General features: G+C 41.7%; 1 protein-coding gene across 6 annotated transcripts in view; it reads right to left on the reverse strand.

Moving 5' to 3' along the window:
• The window catches only part of XRRA1 (X-ray radiation resistance associated 1), a 102,915-nt gene that overhangs the window by 57,934 nt on the left and 25,005 nt on the right, over nt 1–19,976 (reverse strand). For 5 of the 6 annotated variants that reach the window (XR_009564916.1, XM_060303691.1, XM_030836073.2 and 2 more), the window contains 2 exons: nt 19,254–19,351; nt 13,911–14,044 (listed from right to left, as the gene is read on the reverse strand). Coding sequence is in view for 5 of the 6 variants with exons in the window: in XM_060303691.1 (XP_060159674.1) it covers nt 13,911–14,044; nt 19,254–19,351 (232 nt within the window). In the remaining variant the exon portion in view is untranslated. Of the gene's footprint in view, nt 1–13,910; nt 14,045–19,242; nt 19,352–19,976 lie in introns of all 6 variants that reach the window. The other variant, XM_060303692.1, reaches the window with a different exon arrangement.

A 19,976-nucleotide genomic window follows, 5' to 3' on the forward strand; every position in this document is an offset into this window, starting at 1 on the left:
TGGTAACCATGGAAGTACCAGGAGACAATGCCCTTGGCAGAGATTAAGTGGGGTAAGGTACGATGGATGAAGGGCACCATCCCTAGCCACAGTGAGGCTCTCCTCTAAAGTGACTTGGTAAAGTGCACACATCAGTATGGAATTGGGAAGTCTTTTCTTAAATTCAAACTCTCTGAGGATTCCCAGAAACACTTGAGAGTGGGATTTAACAGGCTGAGGTCCTGAATCACACAGGTGGGACAGGAAGTGGTGGCATCACTGATGGTGGTACTACCATCAATGATGTGACCTCATTTGTGTCCCCAGGTGGATGAGGCCTAGGTATTTATTTTCAAGCACATGAAAGGCAGATGACTCACATCGTGTTTTCATTCCTCCCTCCAACTCCATCCTCTGTATACACGAAAACACATAGGGATATCCAGTCACAAAACACACATACACATATGTAAATCACAGATGTGCCTACAATAAGAGGACAGGAAAGCAGCCTTTCTTCTGAGCCTACTGCATTCCTGGAATTGTTAGCTGTTTTATACATGTCATCTTAGAATAGCACTGAGAAGGACTGGTGTTATCCATCTCCTTTTCAGATGAAGAAATTCAAACTCAGAGTCCCTTGCCCAAAATCTCACAGCCAGAAAGTGGTAGAGCTCAAACTCAACTCCAAACCCCAGGCCCTTTCCACAGCAGCACCCGCCTCTCACATCACATCTTCAAGCTCTCTGTGGATTAAAGGGTGGGGAAGTGGAACGGTAGCTGTTGGCTGGGCTGGAGAGAACTTGACAAAGGTAGGCAATGAGTTCAAAAGTCCAAAAGGACTGTAAGAGTACACCTAAAGGCAGGAATATCTCAAAGATGAATTTCAAGACAGCATATAGCCAGCCGTGTAGTGATTCATTCATTCATTCACATTCATGAATTTCTTCAACACGTATTTGTGGAGCCAGGGACTGGGAATACAAAGAGAAAAGGAACACATCCCCCTCTCAAGGTGCTTATTAGAGTCTCGTGGAGGAGGGGGATGCACAGCACACAGTGAGACAAATGCCACAGCAGAGGCAGGCATGAAGCGTGATGGGAGTCACCGACCCCGGTGTGGAGGACTCAGGGAAGGCAGTGTTTAAGCTAAACCGTGAAGAATGGAGCGGGAGGGAATTCCCTGGCAGTCCAGCGGGTAAGGGTTAAGACTCCATGCTCTCACTGCTGAGGGCCTGGGTTTGATCTCTGGTTGGGAAACTAAAATCCCATAAGCTGCATGGCGTGGCCGAAAAAAAAAAAAAAGAATGGAGAGGGAGTTTGCCATGTTCTTAAGAACTGCGAGAGAGGGAGAGGAACCGGAGAAAAATCATTGCTTTGTGGCTGGAGCTGTAATATTTTTAGGAGCTCTGGCCAGTCATGTGTAGCCCATCACGGGGCCCAGAGAGAGACAGGTGCTCACCTGTAAAGACAAATGGAGCGAGTCACAGAGACGAGCATATGTGAAAGCTGAGAGACAGAACTTCTGGGCTCTTCCACAATGCTCAGGACCTACATTCAGTATGTCCCTAAGGCATGGCTGTTAGATGCCCCATTGTTCTTAGAGTAAATTCCTCCTTTTTTGTTACTCTAATATTGATGGATTTCTGTAGATTACAACCATGATAGTTCTGACTAAAAAAAAAGGCAAAGGTCAGATATGGTTTCCGAAAGAGCCCTGGCAAGGTGTGGGGGAAGAGGCTTCAAGTCCAAAGACCAGAGAAACTCAACAGAGAAGGAAAGAAGCCTTTAGTTCATGGTACTTTTCCGGGTCATGGATGACTTTTCCTCTTCCTGAAAGGACCAACTTTCATACACTGACATTTTAATCTACCTGAAAGCAATTACAGGACAGTGCCCAGAAGCTCTGTTGATTTATAAATAACTGGCCAATCTTTATTTTACTCCAGTGGAATATGAAACAGCTAAGAAATAAGCCTTCAAAAAATTCCTCTTAAGCCCTGAAACAAACCTTTTTAAAGTTCAACTCTAATTATAACATACAGAAGTTTCATTCTGTCTCTAAAATAGATGTCTTAAAATAGGGGGGCCATCAATAGGTAGGTGAGGAAGACAAGATGCAAAGCTTCACAGGAAAGCATCAGACTCCCTCAGTGAGCCCTTCCTGTGGCAGTTTTGGGAGAAGAGCTTTTTGAAGTGGCAGGCGTCTGTCAGTAATGGAGAAACCGAGGTTTCCAGCTGTTCAGAGTAGTGCTATTTTTATTATACCTTCTCTTGGCAAAAGGAATTGATACGATTTAAAATCTGATAGCTTTTTTTTTTCTTTTCGGTACGCGGGCTTCTCACTGTTGTGGCCTCTCCCGTTGCAGAGCACAGGCTCCAGACGCACAGGCTCAGCGGCCATGGCTCACGGGCCCAGCCACTCCGCGGCATGTGGGATCTTCCCGGACTGGGGCACGAACCCGTGTCCCCTGCATCGGCAGGCAGACTCTCAACCACTGCGCCACCAGGGAAGCCCCTAAAATCTGATAGCTTTAATGGAATTTTTTAGCAGGTAGAAGTATGCCCCAGTGGTTGGATTCCCATTCAGGAATGGGAACTCATGTCCCATTTTAGAAAAAGCGTAGGAGTAGGGATCAGAGGCCCTGGGCTCTGGTTCTGGTGGTGCTGCTGCTTTGCTTGCTGTGTGATTTCTAGTTGGTGTCAAGCATCTCTGGGCCTAGTCAGTTCCTCCCTCTATCTATATGATGGAAAAGGATTTCTTTTACTTTACATTGTAAGACTTTGGATTAGGCTAAAATTATTGTTCAACAGACTAGACCAAGGACTATAGCAAACAAGACGAAATTTAGCAAACACTAATGTTTGTTCAAATTCAGTTCAGCCTCTGTGATAAGATACAGAAAACCCACCATGCAAACACAGGATGCGGGAGACATGGCTTAACAGCTTACTTGTGTAAGAAAGGACTTACAATGTGGCTGCTAAAAGCTAGTGCTCTTTCAAGTGGCATTATTAGGAAGATAGTGATGAGAAAAAAGGAGGTCACACTGCCCCTCTGCTCCGTGCTGGTCAAGCCTGAGAGCCGACTCTTGAGGTCCAAGGGGGAAAGGGAATAGGCCTAATGGGAGAGGCAAAGTATCAGCTGTCAGTCAAAACAAGTAAGAGAGCAGTCTAAAGATGGAGTAGGTCAAATATGATTCCCCTAACTCACCCAGACAGACCATGATCTACTCGGAAATGGAGATATAAATAGTTCAGAGTAGATGAGGTATGTTGTGAAATGGAAAAAAGGAGAACAGAGGATGGAGAAGTAGGCAGAGTCAAGTAGTGAAAAGCCTTGTAATCAATGTTAATGGAGTTTAGAATGTTGGGAAGCTGCTGAAGGACTTTAAGCAGGGCGGTGATAGAATCAGATGTGCATTTTAGAAACATCACTCTGGCTGATGGTGAGGATGGACTGGGAGGTGAGAAACTGGAGACTGAGACCAAACAGGAGGGTAACAGAAAAGGGCAAGTTTAAGAAAAATTTAGGAAGTACAATTCACAGAATCTGGCGACTGAATGGATGTGCAAGGTGAGGAAGCAAAGAATTCAGGCTGCTGACCGTGTTTCTAGCCTGCACAACTGCACAGCAGATGAAGAGCAGTGCCCACCACTGAGGACAGGGACGCAGGAGGAGGAGATGTTGGCATGGGCATGTGTCTGATGAGTTTGGTATGATAAGCAGGATACGTACGCGTATAGCTCAGAAGACAGAAGTGAAGTAGAGAAATAACTAAGACTTGGGAAGGGATGAGACCACTAAGAAAGACTGTAAAGATTAAGAAAAACGGTGGGTTGAGAGTGGACAATGGGGGACCACCAAGATTTAAGAGATTGGCAGAAAAGGGGAATCCATAGAGCATACTGAGTGTGGACAGGTGTGCAGGGAGGAAATGACAATAGTAGTTGTCTGGAGTCTCATCGCTTTCAAAGCATAATTATTTCAGTTGATACTCTGATGTAAGCAGGAGTACATTTATTCTCCTTTTCTTATATGTAAAGAACTAGGAAGTGCAGCGTGGTGGAGACTTGCCTTATTTTATGTGATAAGACTTTCCACTTGAAAACAACTAGAATGATGAATAAAGTATAAAAAGAAAAAAGACCCATCATTTAGAGCTACCATATGATCCAGTAATCCTGCTCTTGGGCATATATCCAGAGAAAAACCATACTTTGGAAAGATACATGCACCCCAATGTTCATTGCAGCACTATTTACAACAGCCAGGAAGAAGAAACCTAAATATCCATCGACAGATAAATGGATAAAAAAGGTGTGGTACATATATACAATGGAATATTACTCAGCTATAGAAAAGAACAAAATAATGCCATTTGCAGCAACATGGATGGACCTAGAGATTGCCATACTGAGTGAAGTACGTCAGAGAAAGACAAATATCATATGATACCACTTATATGTGGAATCTAAAAAAAGAGTACAAATAAACTTATTTACAAAACAGAAACAGAGTCACAGATGGCAAAACAAACTTATGGTTACCAAGGGGGAAAGGAGGGGGGAGGGATAAATTGGGAGATTGGGCTTGACATATACACACTACTATATGTAAAATAGATAACTAATAAGGACCTACTGCATAGCACAGGGAACTCTACTCAATACTCTGTAATGACCTATATGGGGAAAGAATCTAAAAAAGAGTGGTATGTGTATACATATAACTGATTCACTTTGTGGTACACCTGAAACTAACACAACATTGTAAATCAACTATACTCCAATAAAAATTTTAAAAATAAATAAATAAAACCATGTAAGAGATGCAAAGATAGTAAGGAAGTAGTGTGCCAAAATCTAAAACTCTAGAGACAGAAACTGAGCACAAGAAGCCACTTTTGCCTTAAGGATATTTGCTGATCTTATACAAAGGCTGGCATGTAATTGGAGACGCCCCACATGAATCTGGGATCCTAAAGAGAGGTACCCTCAGGAGAGAGTGAACCAGAACTAAACCCATTCCCCTCATCCCACAACCAGGGGAAAACTGCCTTGGAGTGAACAGAGAAGGGGAGGGGCGAGGGCAGGCTGGTCCTCTTGAAAACTCTAGCCCAAATTTGGATTGTCAGAGTGTTTCCTAAAATATCCAGCTAGTTTAGTTTATTTTAAAATGGTTCCATACCAGGCACCTAGGCACCTGGCCAAAATAAATGGAAAAGCTTTGGGTCGTGCAGACTAAATAACGTGAGGCAACTCTCCCCTAAGTATAAATTCTAAAATCCAGACAAAATAGATACATTAAAAATAATCTTCTTTAAGACATCTGGGAACTAACAAGCTGTGAAAAGTTGGGGGACCAAGATTTAGAAGAAGGAGGAAACCCAAAGGGATTCATGTACCATTTGGGGCCACTTTTCCCCTACGGCTCCCTGCTAACTACAGAAGTGGATGAGAGGCTAAGAAGCTGAGCAGAGATTCTGACAACCTTGTTAGCCCAGGAGGCCAAAAATTGGAGTCCAGGGTGTGCCACAGAAAGGGAGCCCTAATCAACTGCCCCTGTTTTAAGTTAGGGCAGTGGAGGACTAAATCCTAGGAAGAAGTGTGAACTAGAAACAGTGTGTTCCTTGCAGGGATTGAAGACTAGCTTCAACCAACTTCAATTTCTGTAAATAAATTAACACGATTTGGAATTATTGGTGATCTATATAACCAAAAACTCTAGATCTGGTGAGAAAAAAAAAGTGATTTGAGTTGCCCGAAGGGAGAGTCATGGTCTCTCATTCAGTTCCTGACTATTTACATTTAAATTAAAACTAATTAAACTTAATAAAATGAAATATTCAGCTCCTCAGTCACACTAACCACATTTCAAGTGCTCAATATGACTAGTGGCTACCATACTGGACAATGCAGATATAGAACATTTCCAACATTACAGAAAGTTCTAATGAACAATGCTTTCAAGAATTACTAGTTACTAGAAAATATCTACAGATTGGTGTTAATGTCTGGGGATATGAAAGGCATGGGTGGCCCACCATGCAAAGTGGGGGATTGTCAAGATCTGATGGGAGAATGGAAATTTAGCCTGTGAATGGACCCAGTGAAGTCACAAACCTACTGTGTGGTTATATCCCCAGTTCCTGAATGTATAAACAGACATACTAAGCAACTGACAGAATAACCACACTTGTTTTACTGACCAAAAAAGCAAGGGCTATTATAATAGGAGGGGCCAAATCGAAGCCCTAGGAATTTTGCTTCCAAAACAGTAAACCAAAAATAATTCCACAACCCAGAGGTAATAGCAGAGATTACTGCAAACACTAAACACTGGAAAGGGATAAGGATAATGAGTCCTATGACATCCCTGTTTAACTTGTTTATTTGGCTTGTACAGAAGACGGGTCTTGAGTAATTACTGTAGATTACTATCAACTCAATCAAGTGGTGATTCCAATTTCAGCTGCTGTTCCATATGTAGACTCTTCTAACTGTAGCACATTAACACAGCCCCTAACACTTGTGATACAGCTAACGACATGCCAGATGTTTCTTTCTCTTTATCAATGAACAAGAACTACCAGAAGCCATATGCTCTCGCCTGACAGGGACAGCAGTATACCTTTGTTCTCTTCTTTGGGGGCTACATCAACTCTTTAGCCCTATTATAATCTATTGCACAGGGATCTTGATTATTTTGGTATTCCACAGAACACCATGTTGATTGGAGCTGATGGGCAGGAAATTCAAATACCTCAGATGCCTCAGTATGGAGTGTGCCACAGGATGGAGGTAAACCTTGTAAAAATTCAAGGAACTGACACCTTGATTAATTTCCTTGATGTCCCGGTATCTGGAGCATGTTGGAATATACCTCCAATGTGAAAGACACCTTTCACCACCTGCTACTAAGAAAAAGGCACAAAGCTTTGTTGGCCTTTTCTGATTTGGGCAGCTACGCATAAAACATTTGTGCTATTCTGCTCCATTTACTGAGGCTGCCAGTTTTGTGTGGGATCCAGAGCAAGGCAAGGCTCTGCAACAAGTCCAACTGCCATGCAAGCTGCTTTTTGGGCATTATATCTTTGGCCAAGGGTATTGGGTGTTATTACTCGGTAGGTCCAGCTGTGCTGTAAATGTCTTAAGGCTGCATAGATAGGGTTACCATACATCCTGGTTTTCAAGGACAGTCTGAGTTTTCACCTGTTATCCCAAAATAATTAATAGTGGTACTTTTCCCCCTCAACTATGTCTTGGTTTGGATGATAAATTAATGGTTGCTCATTCTATGAATAGAGCCTTTTAAAGGCACCAATTACAGAAACATTTTTGAGCAAAGTTATGCTCTATTCTGCAGACAACTATTTTCCTTATGAAAAACAGTTTCTGGCTTACTACTGCATGTTGGTAGAGACTGAACACCTGACCATGGGACACCAAGGCGACCATGCCTCCTGAGCTGTTCAACATGAACTGAATGTGCAGAACTCCCTCATCAAATGAAAGCAACATTGGAGATCAGGCTCAAGCAAACCTGGAAAAGTTGCATGAACTAATATTGCTTAGACTCCTGTGATACCTACTCCTGCTGTACTGTTACTTCTCCATCAACCCATAACAAACGTCCTATGACCACTGGGTATAGGAGAAAAATCTGCAGCTAGGTTTACAAATGATTTTGCATGATATGCTGATACTAACCAAAACCAGACTGTTGCAGGATTATAACTCCATACAAAGGTGGCTCTGAAAGACAGGGGAGGAGAAATCCTCCCAATATGTAAAACCTAGAGCAACATATATGATTGTTCATTTTCCTTGGTTGGCGAGATAGCCAGAAGTACAGGTCTATGCTGATTCATGGGCAGTGGTTTAGCTAAAGAGTCAAAGTTTGGAAAAAATAATGTAAAACTGCTGACAGGGAGGTCTGAGGGGAAATCATGTGAACAGAACTCTCAGGATGAAAAGGATGTGTAAGGACTATTTCTATCCCATGTGAATGCTCCCAAAGACTTCCACTGCAGAGGAGACTCTCAGTGATCAGGTGGACAAGATGACCCATTCCATGAATGTCAGCTGGATACCCTGGTGCTTGCAAAATGGCCTTGGCAGCAGGGAAGGAGGCTACACACTCACCCTCAACAAAGCACATCTGCCTACCACCCCTACCGAGCACCCGCAGAGGCCAATGCTGAGCCCCTAACATGGCACCATTTCTGGGAGGATTAGCCAGTCACCCAGTAGGAGGATGACTACAGTGCACACCTGCCTTCATAAAAAGGGCAGTGATTTTTTTTCTTACTGAAATAAATATGTATTTGAGATATGGATTTTTCATCCCTGACCACAATGTTCTGCCAGCATCACAATCTGTGGACTTCAAGAATGTCTTATTCATTATTCTGGTAGCGCATATAACATTGCTTCTAACCATGGAACACAATTCATGGCAAAGAAGTACAAGAATGGGCTCACATACATGGAGTTTAATTTTTTACCATATACTCCATCACGCAGAAGTAGCTGACCTAATAGAATGTCAAGATAGTCTTTTGACAACTTATTTATTGCACTAGCTAGCAAACTACCCACTGTGAGGTTTGGGTGTGGACTTACAGGATGGAGTGTCACACAAACTAGCAACCAAGACTGATGCTGTTTTTCTCACAACCAGAGCATAAGGGCCTAGGAATGAATGAATGAAAATGAAAGCAGCTCCTCTTATAATTATACACAACAATCCACTTGCAGCTTGTAATTCCTGCAGCTTTGAGCTCTTGAGTTAGAGGTTTTAGTTTCCTAGGGAGGAATACTTTTACAGGGGACACAAGAATAGTTCCACTTAACTGGAAATTAAGTTCACTACTGGCCACTTGGGCTGCTCATTCCACTGAATCAACAGGCAGGAAAACAGGGGTTTATGATATTGGCTAGGTGACTGATATTGACTATCAACAATAGGTATGACGGCTGCTATACCTTGAGGGCAAAAAGGAATATGTTTGGAATCCAGGGAATTATCTGGTGTTCTTTTTTTTATCATCTTTAATTTCTTTCATCAGTATCTTATAGTTTTCTGCAAACAGGTCTTTTGTCTCCCTAGGTAGATTTATTCCTAGGTATTTTATTCTTTTTGTTTCAATGGTAAATGGGAGTGTTTCCTTAATATCTCTTTCAGATTGTTCATCATTAGTGTATAGGAATGCAAGAGATTTCTGTCCATTAATTTTGTATCCTGCAACTTTACCAAATTCATTGATTAGCTCTAGTAGTTTTCTGGCGGCATCTTTAGGATTCGCTATGTATAGTATCGTGTCATCTGCAAACAGTGACAGTTTTACTTCTTCTTTTCCAATTTGTATTCCTTTTATTTCTTTTTCTTCTCTGATTGCCGTGGCTAGGACTTCCAAAACTATGTTGAATAAGCGTGGCGAGAGTGGACATCCTTGTCTTGTTCCTGATCTTAGACGAAATGCTTTCAGTTTTTCACCATTGAGAATGATGTTTGCTGTGGGTTTGTCGTATATGGCCTTTATTATGTTGACGTAGGTTCCCTCTATGCCCACTTTCTGGAGAGTTTTTATCCCTCTATGCCCACTTTCTGGAGTGTTGAATTATGTCAAAAGCTTTTACTGCATCTATTGAGATGCTCATATGGTTTTTATTCTTCAATTTGTTAATATGGTGTATCACATTGATTGATTTTCGTATATTGAAGAATCCTTGCATCCCTGGGATAAATCCCACTTGATCACAGTGTATGATCCTTTTAATGTGTTGTTGGATTCTGTTTGCTAGCATTTTGTTGAGGATTTTTGCATCTATATTCATCAGTGATATTGGTCTGTAATTTTCTATTTTTGTAGTCTCTTTGTCTGGTTTTGGTATCAGGGTGATCATGGCCTCATAGAATGAGTTTGGGAGTGTTCCTTCCTCTGTAATTTCTTGGAAGATTTTGAGAAGGATGGGTGTTAGCTCTTCTCTAAATGTTTGATAGAATTCACCTGTGAAGACATCTGGTCCTGGACTTTTGTTGGAAGATTTTTAATCACAGTTTCAATTTCATTACTTGTGATTGGTCTGTTCATATTTCCTATTTCTTCCTCGTTCAGTCTTAGAAGGTTATACCTTTCTAAGAATTTGTCCATTTCTTCCAGGTTGTCCATTTTGTTGGCACAGAGTTGCTTCTAGTAGTCTCTTAGGATGCTTTGTATTTCTGCCGTGTCTGTTGTAACTTCTCCTCTTTCATTTCTAATTTTATTGATTTGCGTCCTCTCCCTCTTTTTCTTGATGAGTCTGGCTAATGGTTAATCAATTTTGTTTATCTTCTCAAAGAACAAGCTTTTAGTTTTATTGATTTTTGCTATTGTTTTCTTTGTTTCTATTTCATTTATTTCTGCTCTGCTCTTTATGATTTCTTTCCTTCTGTTAACTTTGGGTTTTGTTTGTTCTACTTTCTCTAGTTCCTTTAGGTGTTAGGTTAGATTGTTTGAGATTTTTCTTGTTTCTTGAGGTAGGGTTGTATAGCTATAAACTTCCCTCTTAGAACTGCTTTTGCTGCATCCCATAGGTTTTGGATCATCATGTTTTCATTGTCATTTGTCTCTATTTTTTGATTTCCTCTTTGATTTCTTCAGTGATCTCTTGGTTATGTAGTAACGTATTGTTTAGCCTCCATGTTTGTGTTTTTTACCTTTTTTCCCCCTGTAATTCATTTCTAATCTCATAGCATTGTGGTCAGAAAAGATGCTTGATATGATTTCAATTTTCTTAAATTTACTGAGGCATGATTTGTGACCCAAGATGTGATCTATCCTGGAGAATGTTCTGTGTGCACTTGAGAAGAAAGTGTAATCTGCTGTTTTGGGATGGAATGTCCTATAAATATCAATTAAATCTATCTGGTCTATTGTGTCATTTAAAGCTTCTGTTTCCTTATTTATTTTCATTTTGGAGGATCCGTCCATTGGTGTAAGTGAGGTGTTAAAGTCCCCCACTATTATTGTGTTATTGTTGATTTCCTCTTTTATAGCTGTTAGCAGTTGCCTTATGTATTGAGGTGCTCCTATGTTGGGTGCATATATATTTATAATTGTTTTATCTTCTTCTTGGATTGATCCCTTGATCATTATGTAGTGTCCTTCCTTGTCTCTTGTAACATTCTTTATTTTAAAGCCTATTTTATCTGATATGAGTATTGCTACTCCAGCTTTCTTTTGATTTCCATTTGCATGGAATATCTTTTTCTACCCCCTCACTTTCAGTTTGTATGTGTCCCTAGGTCTGAAGTGGGTCTTTTGTAGACAGCATATATATGGGTCTTGTTTTTGTATCCATTCAGCAAGCCTGTGTCTTTTGGTTGGAGCATTTAATCCATTCACGTTTAAGGTAATTATCGATATGTATGTTCCTGTGACCATTTTCTTAATTGTTCTGGGTTTGTTTTTGTAGGTCCTTTTCTTCTCTTGTGTTTCCCACTTAGAGAAGTTCCTCTAGCATTTGTTGTAGAGCTGGTTTGGCGGTGGTGAATTCTCTTAGCTTTTGCTTGTCTGTAAAGCTTTTGATTTCTCCATTGAATCTGAATGAGATCCTTGCTGGGTAGAGTAATCTTGGTTGTAGGTTCCTCCCTTTCATCACTTTAAGTATATCATGCCACTCCCTTGTAGCCTGTACAGTTTCTGCTGAGAAATCAGCTGTTAACCTTATGGGAGTTCCCTTGTATGTTATTTGTCATTTTTCCCTTGCTGCTTTCAATAATTTTTCTTTGTATTTAATTTTTGCCAATTTGATTACCATGTGTCTCGGCGTATTTCTCCTTGGGTTTATCCTGTATGGAACTTGCTGCGCTTCCTGGAATTGGGTGGCTATTTCCTTTCCCATGTTAGGGAAGTTTTTGGCTATAATCTCTTCAAATATTTTCTCGGGTCCTTTCTCTCTCTCTTCTCCTTCTGGGACCCCTATCATGCGAATGTTGTTGCGTTTAATGTTGTCCCAGAGGTCTCTTAGGCTGTCTTCATTTCTTTTCATTTTTTTTTCTTTATTCTGTTCCGCAGCAGTGAATTCCACTATTCTGTCTTCCAGGTCACTTATCCATTCTTCTGCCTCAGTTATTCTGCTATTGATTCCTTCTAGTGCAGTTTTCATTTCAGTTATTGTATTGTTCATCTCTGTTTGTTCTTTAATTCTTCTAGGTCTTTGTTAAACATTTCTTGCATCTTCTCAATCTTCACCTCCATTCTTTTTCCGAGGTCCTGGATCATCTTCACTATCATTATTCTGAATTCTTTTTCTGGAAGGTTGCCTATCTCCATTTCACTTAGTTTTTTTTTCTGGGGTTTTATCTTGTTCCTTCATCTGGTACATAGCCCTCTGCCTTTTCATCTTGTCTATCTTTCTGTGAATGTGGTTTTTGTTCCACGGGCTGCAGGACTGTAGTTCTTCTTGCTTCTGTGGTGTTCTTCTTAAGAGGGTCATATCCATCAGTCAAAGCTGATGGAATTTTTGCAAGATGAACAGAGTTTTGGAGCAGGATGATGGTGATGGTTGCACAACAATGTGAATGTACTTAATGTCACTGAATTGTACACTTACAAATGGTTAATATGGGAAGGCTTCTCATAGGGAAAAGAGGACGGTCTGAGATAGCCCTCGGAATATGTACAGAATCTACATAAGAAGAGAATGTAATGGTCGTAAGCAGGGTCTCTGGAGTCAGATGGACTTGGTTCAGATTCTGCCACTTATTAGCTTTGTAACTCTGGTTGAGTTATGTAACCTATCTGTGCCTCAATTTCCTCATCTATAAAATGGGGATAATAATAGGGCACTTACCTCATAGGGTTGTGAGGATTAAATGAGTTAGTATATGTTTAGTGTGACAGAAGAGTATTGTCTGACACATAGTAAGCATTACACATGTATCGTTATTATTTTTTTTTAAATTAAAATTTTTAGTTTAGTTATAATATTGTATTAGTTTCAGGTGTACAATATAGTGATTTGATATTTTTATAAATTATACTCCACATAAAGTTATTATACAATATTGGCTATTTTCTCTGTGCTGTACATTACATCCTTATATGTTATTTGTTTTTGTTTTTTTTTTACATCTTTACTGAAGTATAATTGCTTTACAATGTTGTGTTAGTTTCTGCTGTGTAACAAAGTGAATCAGCTATGCATATACATACATCCCCATATCCCCTCACTATTGCGTCTCCCTCCCCCACTCCACCCCACCTCTCTAGGTGGACACAAAGCACTGAGCTGATCTCCCTGTGCTATGTGGCTGCTTCCCACTAGTTATCTATTTTGTATTTGGTATTTTATATTTTGTTATATATGTCCATGCCACTCTCTCTCTTCATCCCAGCTTACCCTTCCCCCTCAGAACCTTTTTTTTTTTTTTAGATTCCATATATATGTGTTAGCATACGGTATTTGTTTTTCTCTTTCTGACTTACTTCACTCTGTATGACAGACTCATTGCTATTATTAAGCAAGGAAAGACCAGTACATTCTGGCCAGAAGGCATGGCTCAGCAAATGTGCAGAATGGGAATATGCAAATCTTATTTAGAGGGTTCCTGAAGGGGAACAGTCTGGCAAGAGCAATAGCCACAACTTACCAGTGACTGATCAGAGGGAGGGAAAGTGACTCTCCAGACACCGGCGTCTCTCCTAATAGCACAGAGGAGTGTGGGACACCCAGCTGAGGCCTCCCGAATCTTTGGGGATCTGTTCCCACCAGTGCCTTTTCTGGGAGCTTCAGTAGGTGGCATTCTACCTGCTTTGAGCACTCACAGCCTGTCCTTACAGACCTTTTGAGCTGCTTTGGACTATTTCTTTGGACACATGTACCCAGACAAAGGCTCAGGAGGGAAACACATGGGACAGACTCCGGGATGTAGAACTTACCGCTCTGCAACAGCCAAATTGGGTGGCAGGGAGGTGAGCCCATTGCCTGTGAGGAGCAGGACACGGAGGTGTGGCAGAAGCCCCAGATCACAGATGGCCTCCGCAGTGAGGCTGTTGAAGGAAAGGTCCAGGAACTATGGCACAAAGATATAAGATGGGGAAATAGAAGCACTACTCGTGACAATGATGCTCATACATGAGGTGGGAGCTGGATTTTTTTTTTTTTTTAACCTTCCAGGAGGGCCCATCGCCCACAGGCTAAAACCCTCCTGACTCTCAGGATTAACTTTCAAGGTCTACTAGAGTCATTCTACTATGTCCAACCTATTTGCCAGCCTCAGCCCCCATACTGCAAGCCTTTGTTTACCCCATGGTGCTGGCCAAAGTGACTGCTCCCCATTCCTTGCCACACCCCATGTAGAGATCTTTGCTTGAGCTTTTCACTCAGGAATGCCCTTTCTCCATGTATCTGAATCCAAGTCCTAAAAGGCCAGTTCAAAAGCTGCCTCCTTATAAAACCTTTCTTAATTCCCCAGCCAGATGGAATCTCTCCCTCCTGACTTTGAGTGCTTTAGCTAGACTGTTCTGAGGTTACTGCTCACAGTCAGCCAGGTAACTGTGATAACTGGACATAAGCCTGAGGAATAAGGTACTGGTACATGGATGTGCTGAGCAGGTGCTGGCACACAGTGGTGGACTAGGCTATAAACTCTCTGAGGTGAAGCACCTTGTCACTGTATCGATGTATCCTTATAATCTAGCATAGTACCTGGCACATAGTAGATGCACATTAAAAAACCAGCTGAAATGAACTGGCTTATTAGGACAATGACCCAAACTGACACCTCATCATAAAGCACTTTCTAACTAGCCATCTAGATTCATGAGATAGTTGACTTGAGTTAGGAGACCAGTCAGGAAACTGAGTTTCTCTCTGCAAAGACAAAGGCAACTGTGATAAATTATATCACCCCAGTCTCTGGTCTCCCTCTTCTAGAAGAGCCTCTCTGGACACTCACTTTAGCTCTTATGTACAAGTCTGCTCCCTTCCCTCTCCCTCTGTAATAGGGAAGAACCTTTGTACTCTATCACAAGTTAATCACTAAAGGAATGTTGCCTATAAGCTTAAATTATACGTAATGGCCCATCTCTGGGAAGCCCACCTCCCAGGTAATGAGCATTAAGCTAAAATACCTTTATCTCACAGGAAACATCCTGACCAGGCCCACCTGTGAATGACTGCAGGAAGGAAGAAATTAACACATCCCCTCCGGAGGCTGACCAGAACCAGGAAATGTTAGACTTTACTCCCTCCTCTTTTAGTATAAAAGAAGCCTGAATTCTAACTCAGGCAAGATGGTTCTTTGGGACACTAGACCACCATCTTCTTGGTCTGCTGAGTTTCCAAATAAAGTCGCTATTCCTTGCCCTAACACCTTATCTCTCAATTTATTGGCTTGCTGTGTGGCAAGCAGTACTCGGTAATACCTCCACCAACACACACCCATAGACGCCTACTGAATGGGGCCAGTTTCCGCATCTTATCCCACTGGTGCAGGGAAAAGGTTTCTGGTCCACCACTTCAGTGAAATACAGTCAGTCACACATACACAACTGACTGCAGGTCATTGCTGGAGGAGGACTGGGTTTGGTACTCCACTTTAGTACTTAATTGACAGGCTCTGTAGACCTGGGTTTAAGTCCTGGCTAATTGTGTGATCTTGGGCAAATTATCAATACTTAACCAAGTTTCCTTATCTATAAAGTGGAAATAATAATGGATTTTTATGAGGAATTATGTAGGTAAAGCCTTTAGCATGAAGCCTAGTGCACCATAAATGCTTAATGTTGGCTGTCATGGTCATCACAATCCCTCCATTCAAGGCCCCTATACTGAAGGCTTACTTTGAACCAGTCCCTGCCCTGTGTGAGCTCACAGCCTAGTTGGGCAGCTAGATACATATATGTGTCTGTTTAAGTAGCAATGCTGCTGGGATAGATGTTTGAGCTCCACCAGGGGGTCCAGACGGGCTTCACGGAGCAGGTGATGCTTAAGCTGTCCTCAGAGACTAGTCGGTATTCACCAAATTGTTAAGGGCAAAAAGACATACAGCACAGCAAGTGGCATGTATAGAAGCCAGGAGGCAGCCTTCCTTATTCTGAGAACTGCAAATGGTTTGGGTATGACTAGAGTCCATGGTATACAGAGGGCTTGATAGGACTGCACAGGCCATGAAAGATGCCCAGCACAAAAGGAATGCCGAGTTCATGCTGCCATCAGTAAATTCCAAGTTTTGAGAGTTCACACAAATGGGTGATCCCACTTGGCAGGGGCAGAGAGAGAAGCCTTCAAGGATGAAGACCTGGAAAGCTGGCTTGGATAAACATAGATAAAGATGGGGATCATTCTCTCCTTCATACACATATGTGGACAGTCAGCAATGGATTCTACCTCAATATCTCTCATACTTGTTTCTTCCAATCCATGCTTTATACAGCAGCCATGCCACACTGGTTTTTCTAAAATACAGTTCAGACCCTATTACTCCTCAGTTCCAAATCCTTCAATGGACCCCTGTTATCCATAGGATAAGATTCAAAGTCCCTCTAAGGCTCTCTACAGTCTCTCTTCCGTTACCTCGCCAGGCTCATCTATCACCACACTCTATGGTGTCTCACTCCATTCCAACCATACTGGGCTGTTCCATCAGTGTTCTAGCTCAGAAATTGGCAAACAAAGGCCTGTAAGCCAAATCCAGCCTGCTGCCTGTTTTGTATGGCCTGTGAGCTAAGAATGCTTTGTACATTTTTAAATGGTTAGGAAAAAAGCACAAAAAGAATAACATTGTATGAAAATTATGTAAAATTCAAATTTCAGCATCATAAAGTTTTATGGGAACACAGCCCTGTCCCTTTGCTTACATATTGTCTACAACTGCTTTCCTTCTACAACAGCAGAGTGGACTAGTTATGACAGTTATGACTAGTTATGACTGTACGGACCGCAAAGTCTAGAATATTCACCGTCTGGCCTCCTACCGAAAAAGTTTGCTGACCCTTGCTCTGGCTGCTTTGGCTATTTCATGTCGGGTCCAAATCTGCTCTCTATGGAAGTAAGGGCAGCTCAAATAAACGAATAGCCTTAGAACTGCAGGTCGCAGAATTTCACAGCTGGCCCAGAATTTACAGAGGGGGAAACTTAAGTTCCAGAGAGGTAAGTTATTTGGCTGAGGAGGTATGGCAAAGTAGTGGCAGACCAAGACTAGAAACGAGGTCTCCTGACTTTCAGGGCAGAGCTCCAGCTGACTCTTTTTCAGGCCCGTATGCAGAGAATCAAATCATGACAAAGCTGTTTTCCTAAACTGACTCCTGAAGAGTTCTACTCTGGGTGACAGCCTTTCTGGCAAACAAGGACAGAAGATTCCTAACTTGGATGCTGCATCTGCTGAGTCACATCAAGTTTTATTACACATCAAAGTATTCACTGCCATGAGCTGCAAATTCAGGACATTTGACAGGTTTATCCTTTTTCTTAGAGAACCCTTTCAAACCACAGAGAGATGAAAACAAATGATTGGCCAGGAGATTTCCTCTTCTCATTTATGTTCTGCATCTTGACTTTGGTCTGCTCTCTTATGTAAATAAATTCCCTTGGGTAGGGCTGGTCTGCTGGATAAATAATCTTCATCAGTTGTTATCAAACTATGAAGTAGGGCCTCCCAAAAGTCCATTATGATCAACCAGTAAGTCAGCTGTGGGGTCAGAGCCTGTAGTCATGTCCCCTCCCTGTGGCCCACTGGCACTTGAAGTAGGGGTTTGAAATGGTAAGGATGAGGAAGGTAGGATGCCTGGCACAATGCATGATATATAGAAGCTCAATAACTACTTTTATAAGAAGCAAAATAAAAAATTAATGGAAACTTATAATAAGCTCCCAGGCCTGTAGGTGAGGGAAGTGGCTCCCTGTATCTCTAGAGCATCTGGAACCAGTTTCCCACTGTCTATAATAAACTCTGGTATTGTGCTAGGTTTTTAACCTAGCACAAAATTGCATCAGTTGTTGTAAATTTACTCTCTCCCTCTCCCTGTATTATTGCACCTTCAAGAGCTTTGCTTCCTGGATAAGCATGAGGACCACTCCTGTCAGAAATCATAGTAAAGCACTGTTATCCTCAATATGGCTGGAAACCACGGAGAAAAGGTACCATTACATTCAGTATAGCATGCTTTAAAAATGCAAGGACTTATAATCCATTTTAGGAAGATTACCATCCCAAGCGGCTAAAACTTCTTAAAACTTTGGCATGTAAAGGGCATCAACTCTTAAAAGTTCAGTTTTGTGGAAGGTCTCTCTCTGGCCAGACCAGGTTAAATGAGGTTTTTATGAAGAATGGCCGATTCTTGACGTTTGTAGATTAAATAATTTAAGTTACCAGCTCTTTGGGGTAAACCCCAAGGCTCATGACATGGAGACATTTTGCTAGGCCCTCTTCTAGAAGGCCAACAGGTGGGGAAGAGCCCATTACTTAGTGTGTGAGCCTGGCCAGATGCCCGCCCCACACCTCAAGCCAGCTCTACTGTTCTCTACTCTCCATGTATGCAGACTCCCGGGTGGTGACAAAAGCTTTGTTTCTTTGCGAAAAATGATCCTAAAGTTTTCATGGATGTTGAAGAGGTGATTAACTTGAAGTATGAGAACATGTATAGAAAATGCGTGACGATGGGAAATTTAATTTAGGAGAAAGCCAAGAGTGCAAACAAAGTTTTTTGTATTTGTGAATACAAAACAGCTGTGGATGTACAAATGTCAAGAGTCTGCTATAGAACTTATAGCAGCCCTACTTTATTTCACACTCATCCCTGGGCCTATGGCCCATAACCTTATCCGAGCTCATTAGAACCAATCTGGCTCACTCATACCAGGATGGGTCTCTGGAATCGGTCCATAACGCCTCTAGTTCAGTGGGTCCAATTTGCTGTGCCTAGCACTTAACCTCCATGGCTCAACCCCCACTGGATCCAGATCTCCCCTCAAATTCTCCTTCCTACAGTACTCTATTCAAAATCACTCCTCTGCACAGACTCCTTTGGACATGACCTTTGGCATTTATTTTCCAAGACCACGCCCCGTGGCCATAAGTATAATATATTCTCACCCACTGGCCACCACCTCCACCAGCCCCACTCCCTTATTACCACCACCAACTCCACCACCCGCCCCAGAGGAACACCCTGAAGCAAGGTGGCTATAAAGGCCCAGAGAGCCCCTTCTCAACAGTTTTAATCAGTAGACTCCTTACAGGGATACAGGTGGGCACCAAAAACTCCCTACCTCCAACTTACTTCCAAGGACTTAAAGTCTCCATCCTTCACGTAGACTGTTTTGATGCCATTAAATGCGAGCTCCAGTTCCTTTAAGACTGGAAATGTGTGAAATGCCTCTACAGGGGGAGGAGAAAGAGAGAAACGGTGGCTTGTGAAGGACGTAAGAGAAAGATATTAACGGTGGTCATTTACTCGGTTCCCACTGCGTTAGGCCAGACACTGTGTAAAGTGCTTTACATACATGGACACTAAATCTCTAAAAACCCTGAAAAATAGGGATTACTACTTCCATTCCACTGCTGAAGAAACCAAGGCTTAGCTAGGCTAAGTGATTTGCTAGAAATAGAATTGCTGGTAAGTGGAAGGGCCAAGGACTGAATCTAAGCCTAATTCCAAAGCCCATTTAAAAAATGATCTTTATTATTTCTGGTTATAAAAGTGAAACATTCCCACCAAAAAGCTTTAAAAAACATAGAAACATAAAAGTTCCCTTTAATCTCAACACCTAGAGGTAACTATTCAAAGCTTCATGTACAATACCCCAGACCTTTTCTCATGTGTATACTGACACTGACACACACACACACACACACACACACACAAACTTCTTTTTACAAAAAGGGACTCATACTACACACGTACTGTGACTTGCTTTTTTCCCTTAACAATATGACTTAAAGATTGTTCCAAGTCAAAACATATAGATCTGCATAATGTCTGAATTATGTTCTGTTGTATAGA

The sequence above is a fragment of the Globicephala melas genome, chromosome 8 (assembly GCF_963455315.2).
Source record: "Globicephala melas chromosome 8, mGloMel1.2, whole genome shotgun sequence".
In the NCBI taxonomy this organism is placed as follows: Eukaryota; Metazoa; Chordata; class Mammalia; order Artiodactyla; family Delphinidae; genus Globicephala; species Globicephala melas.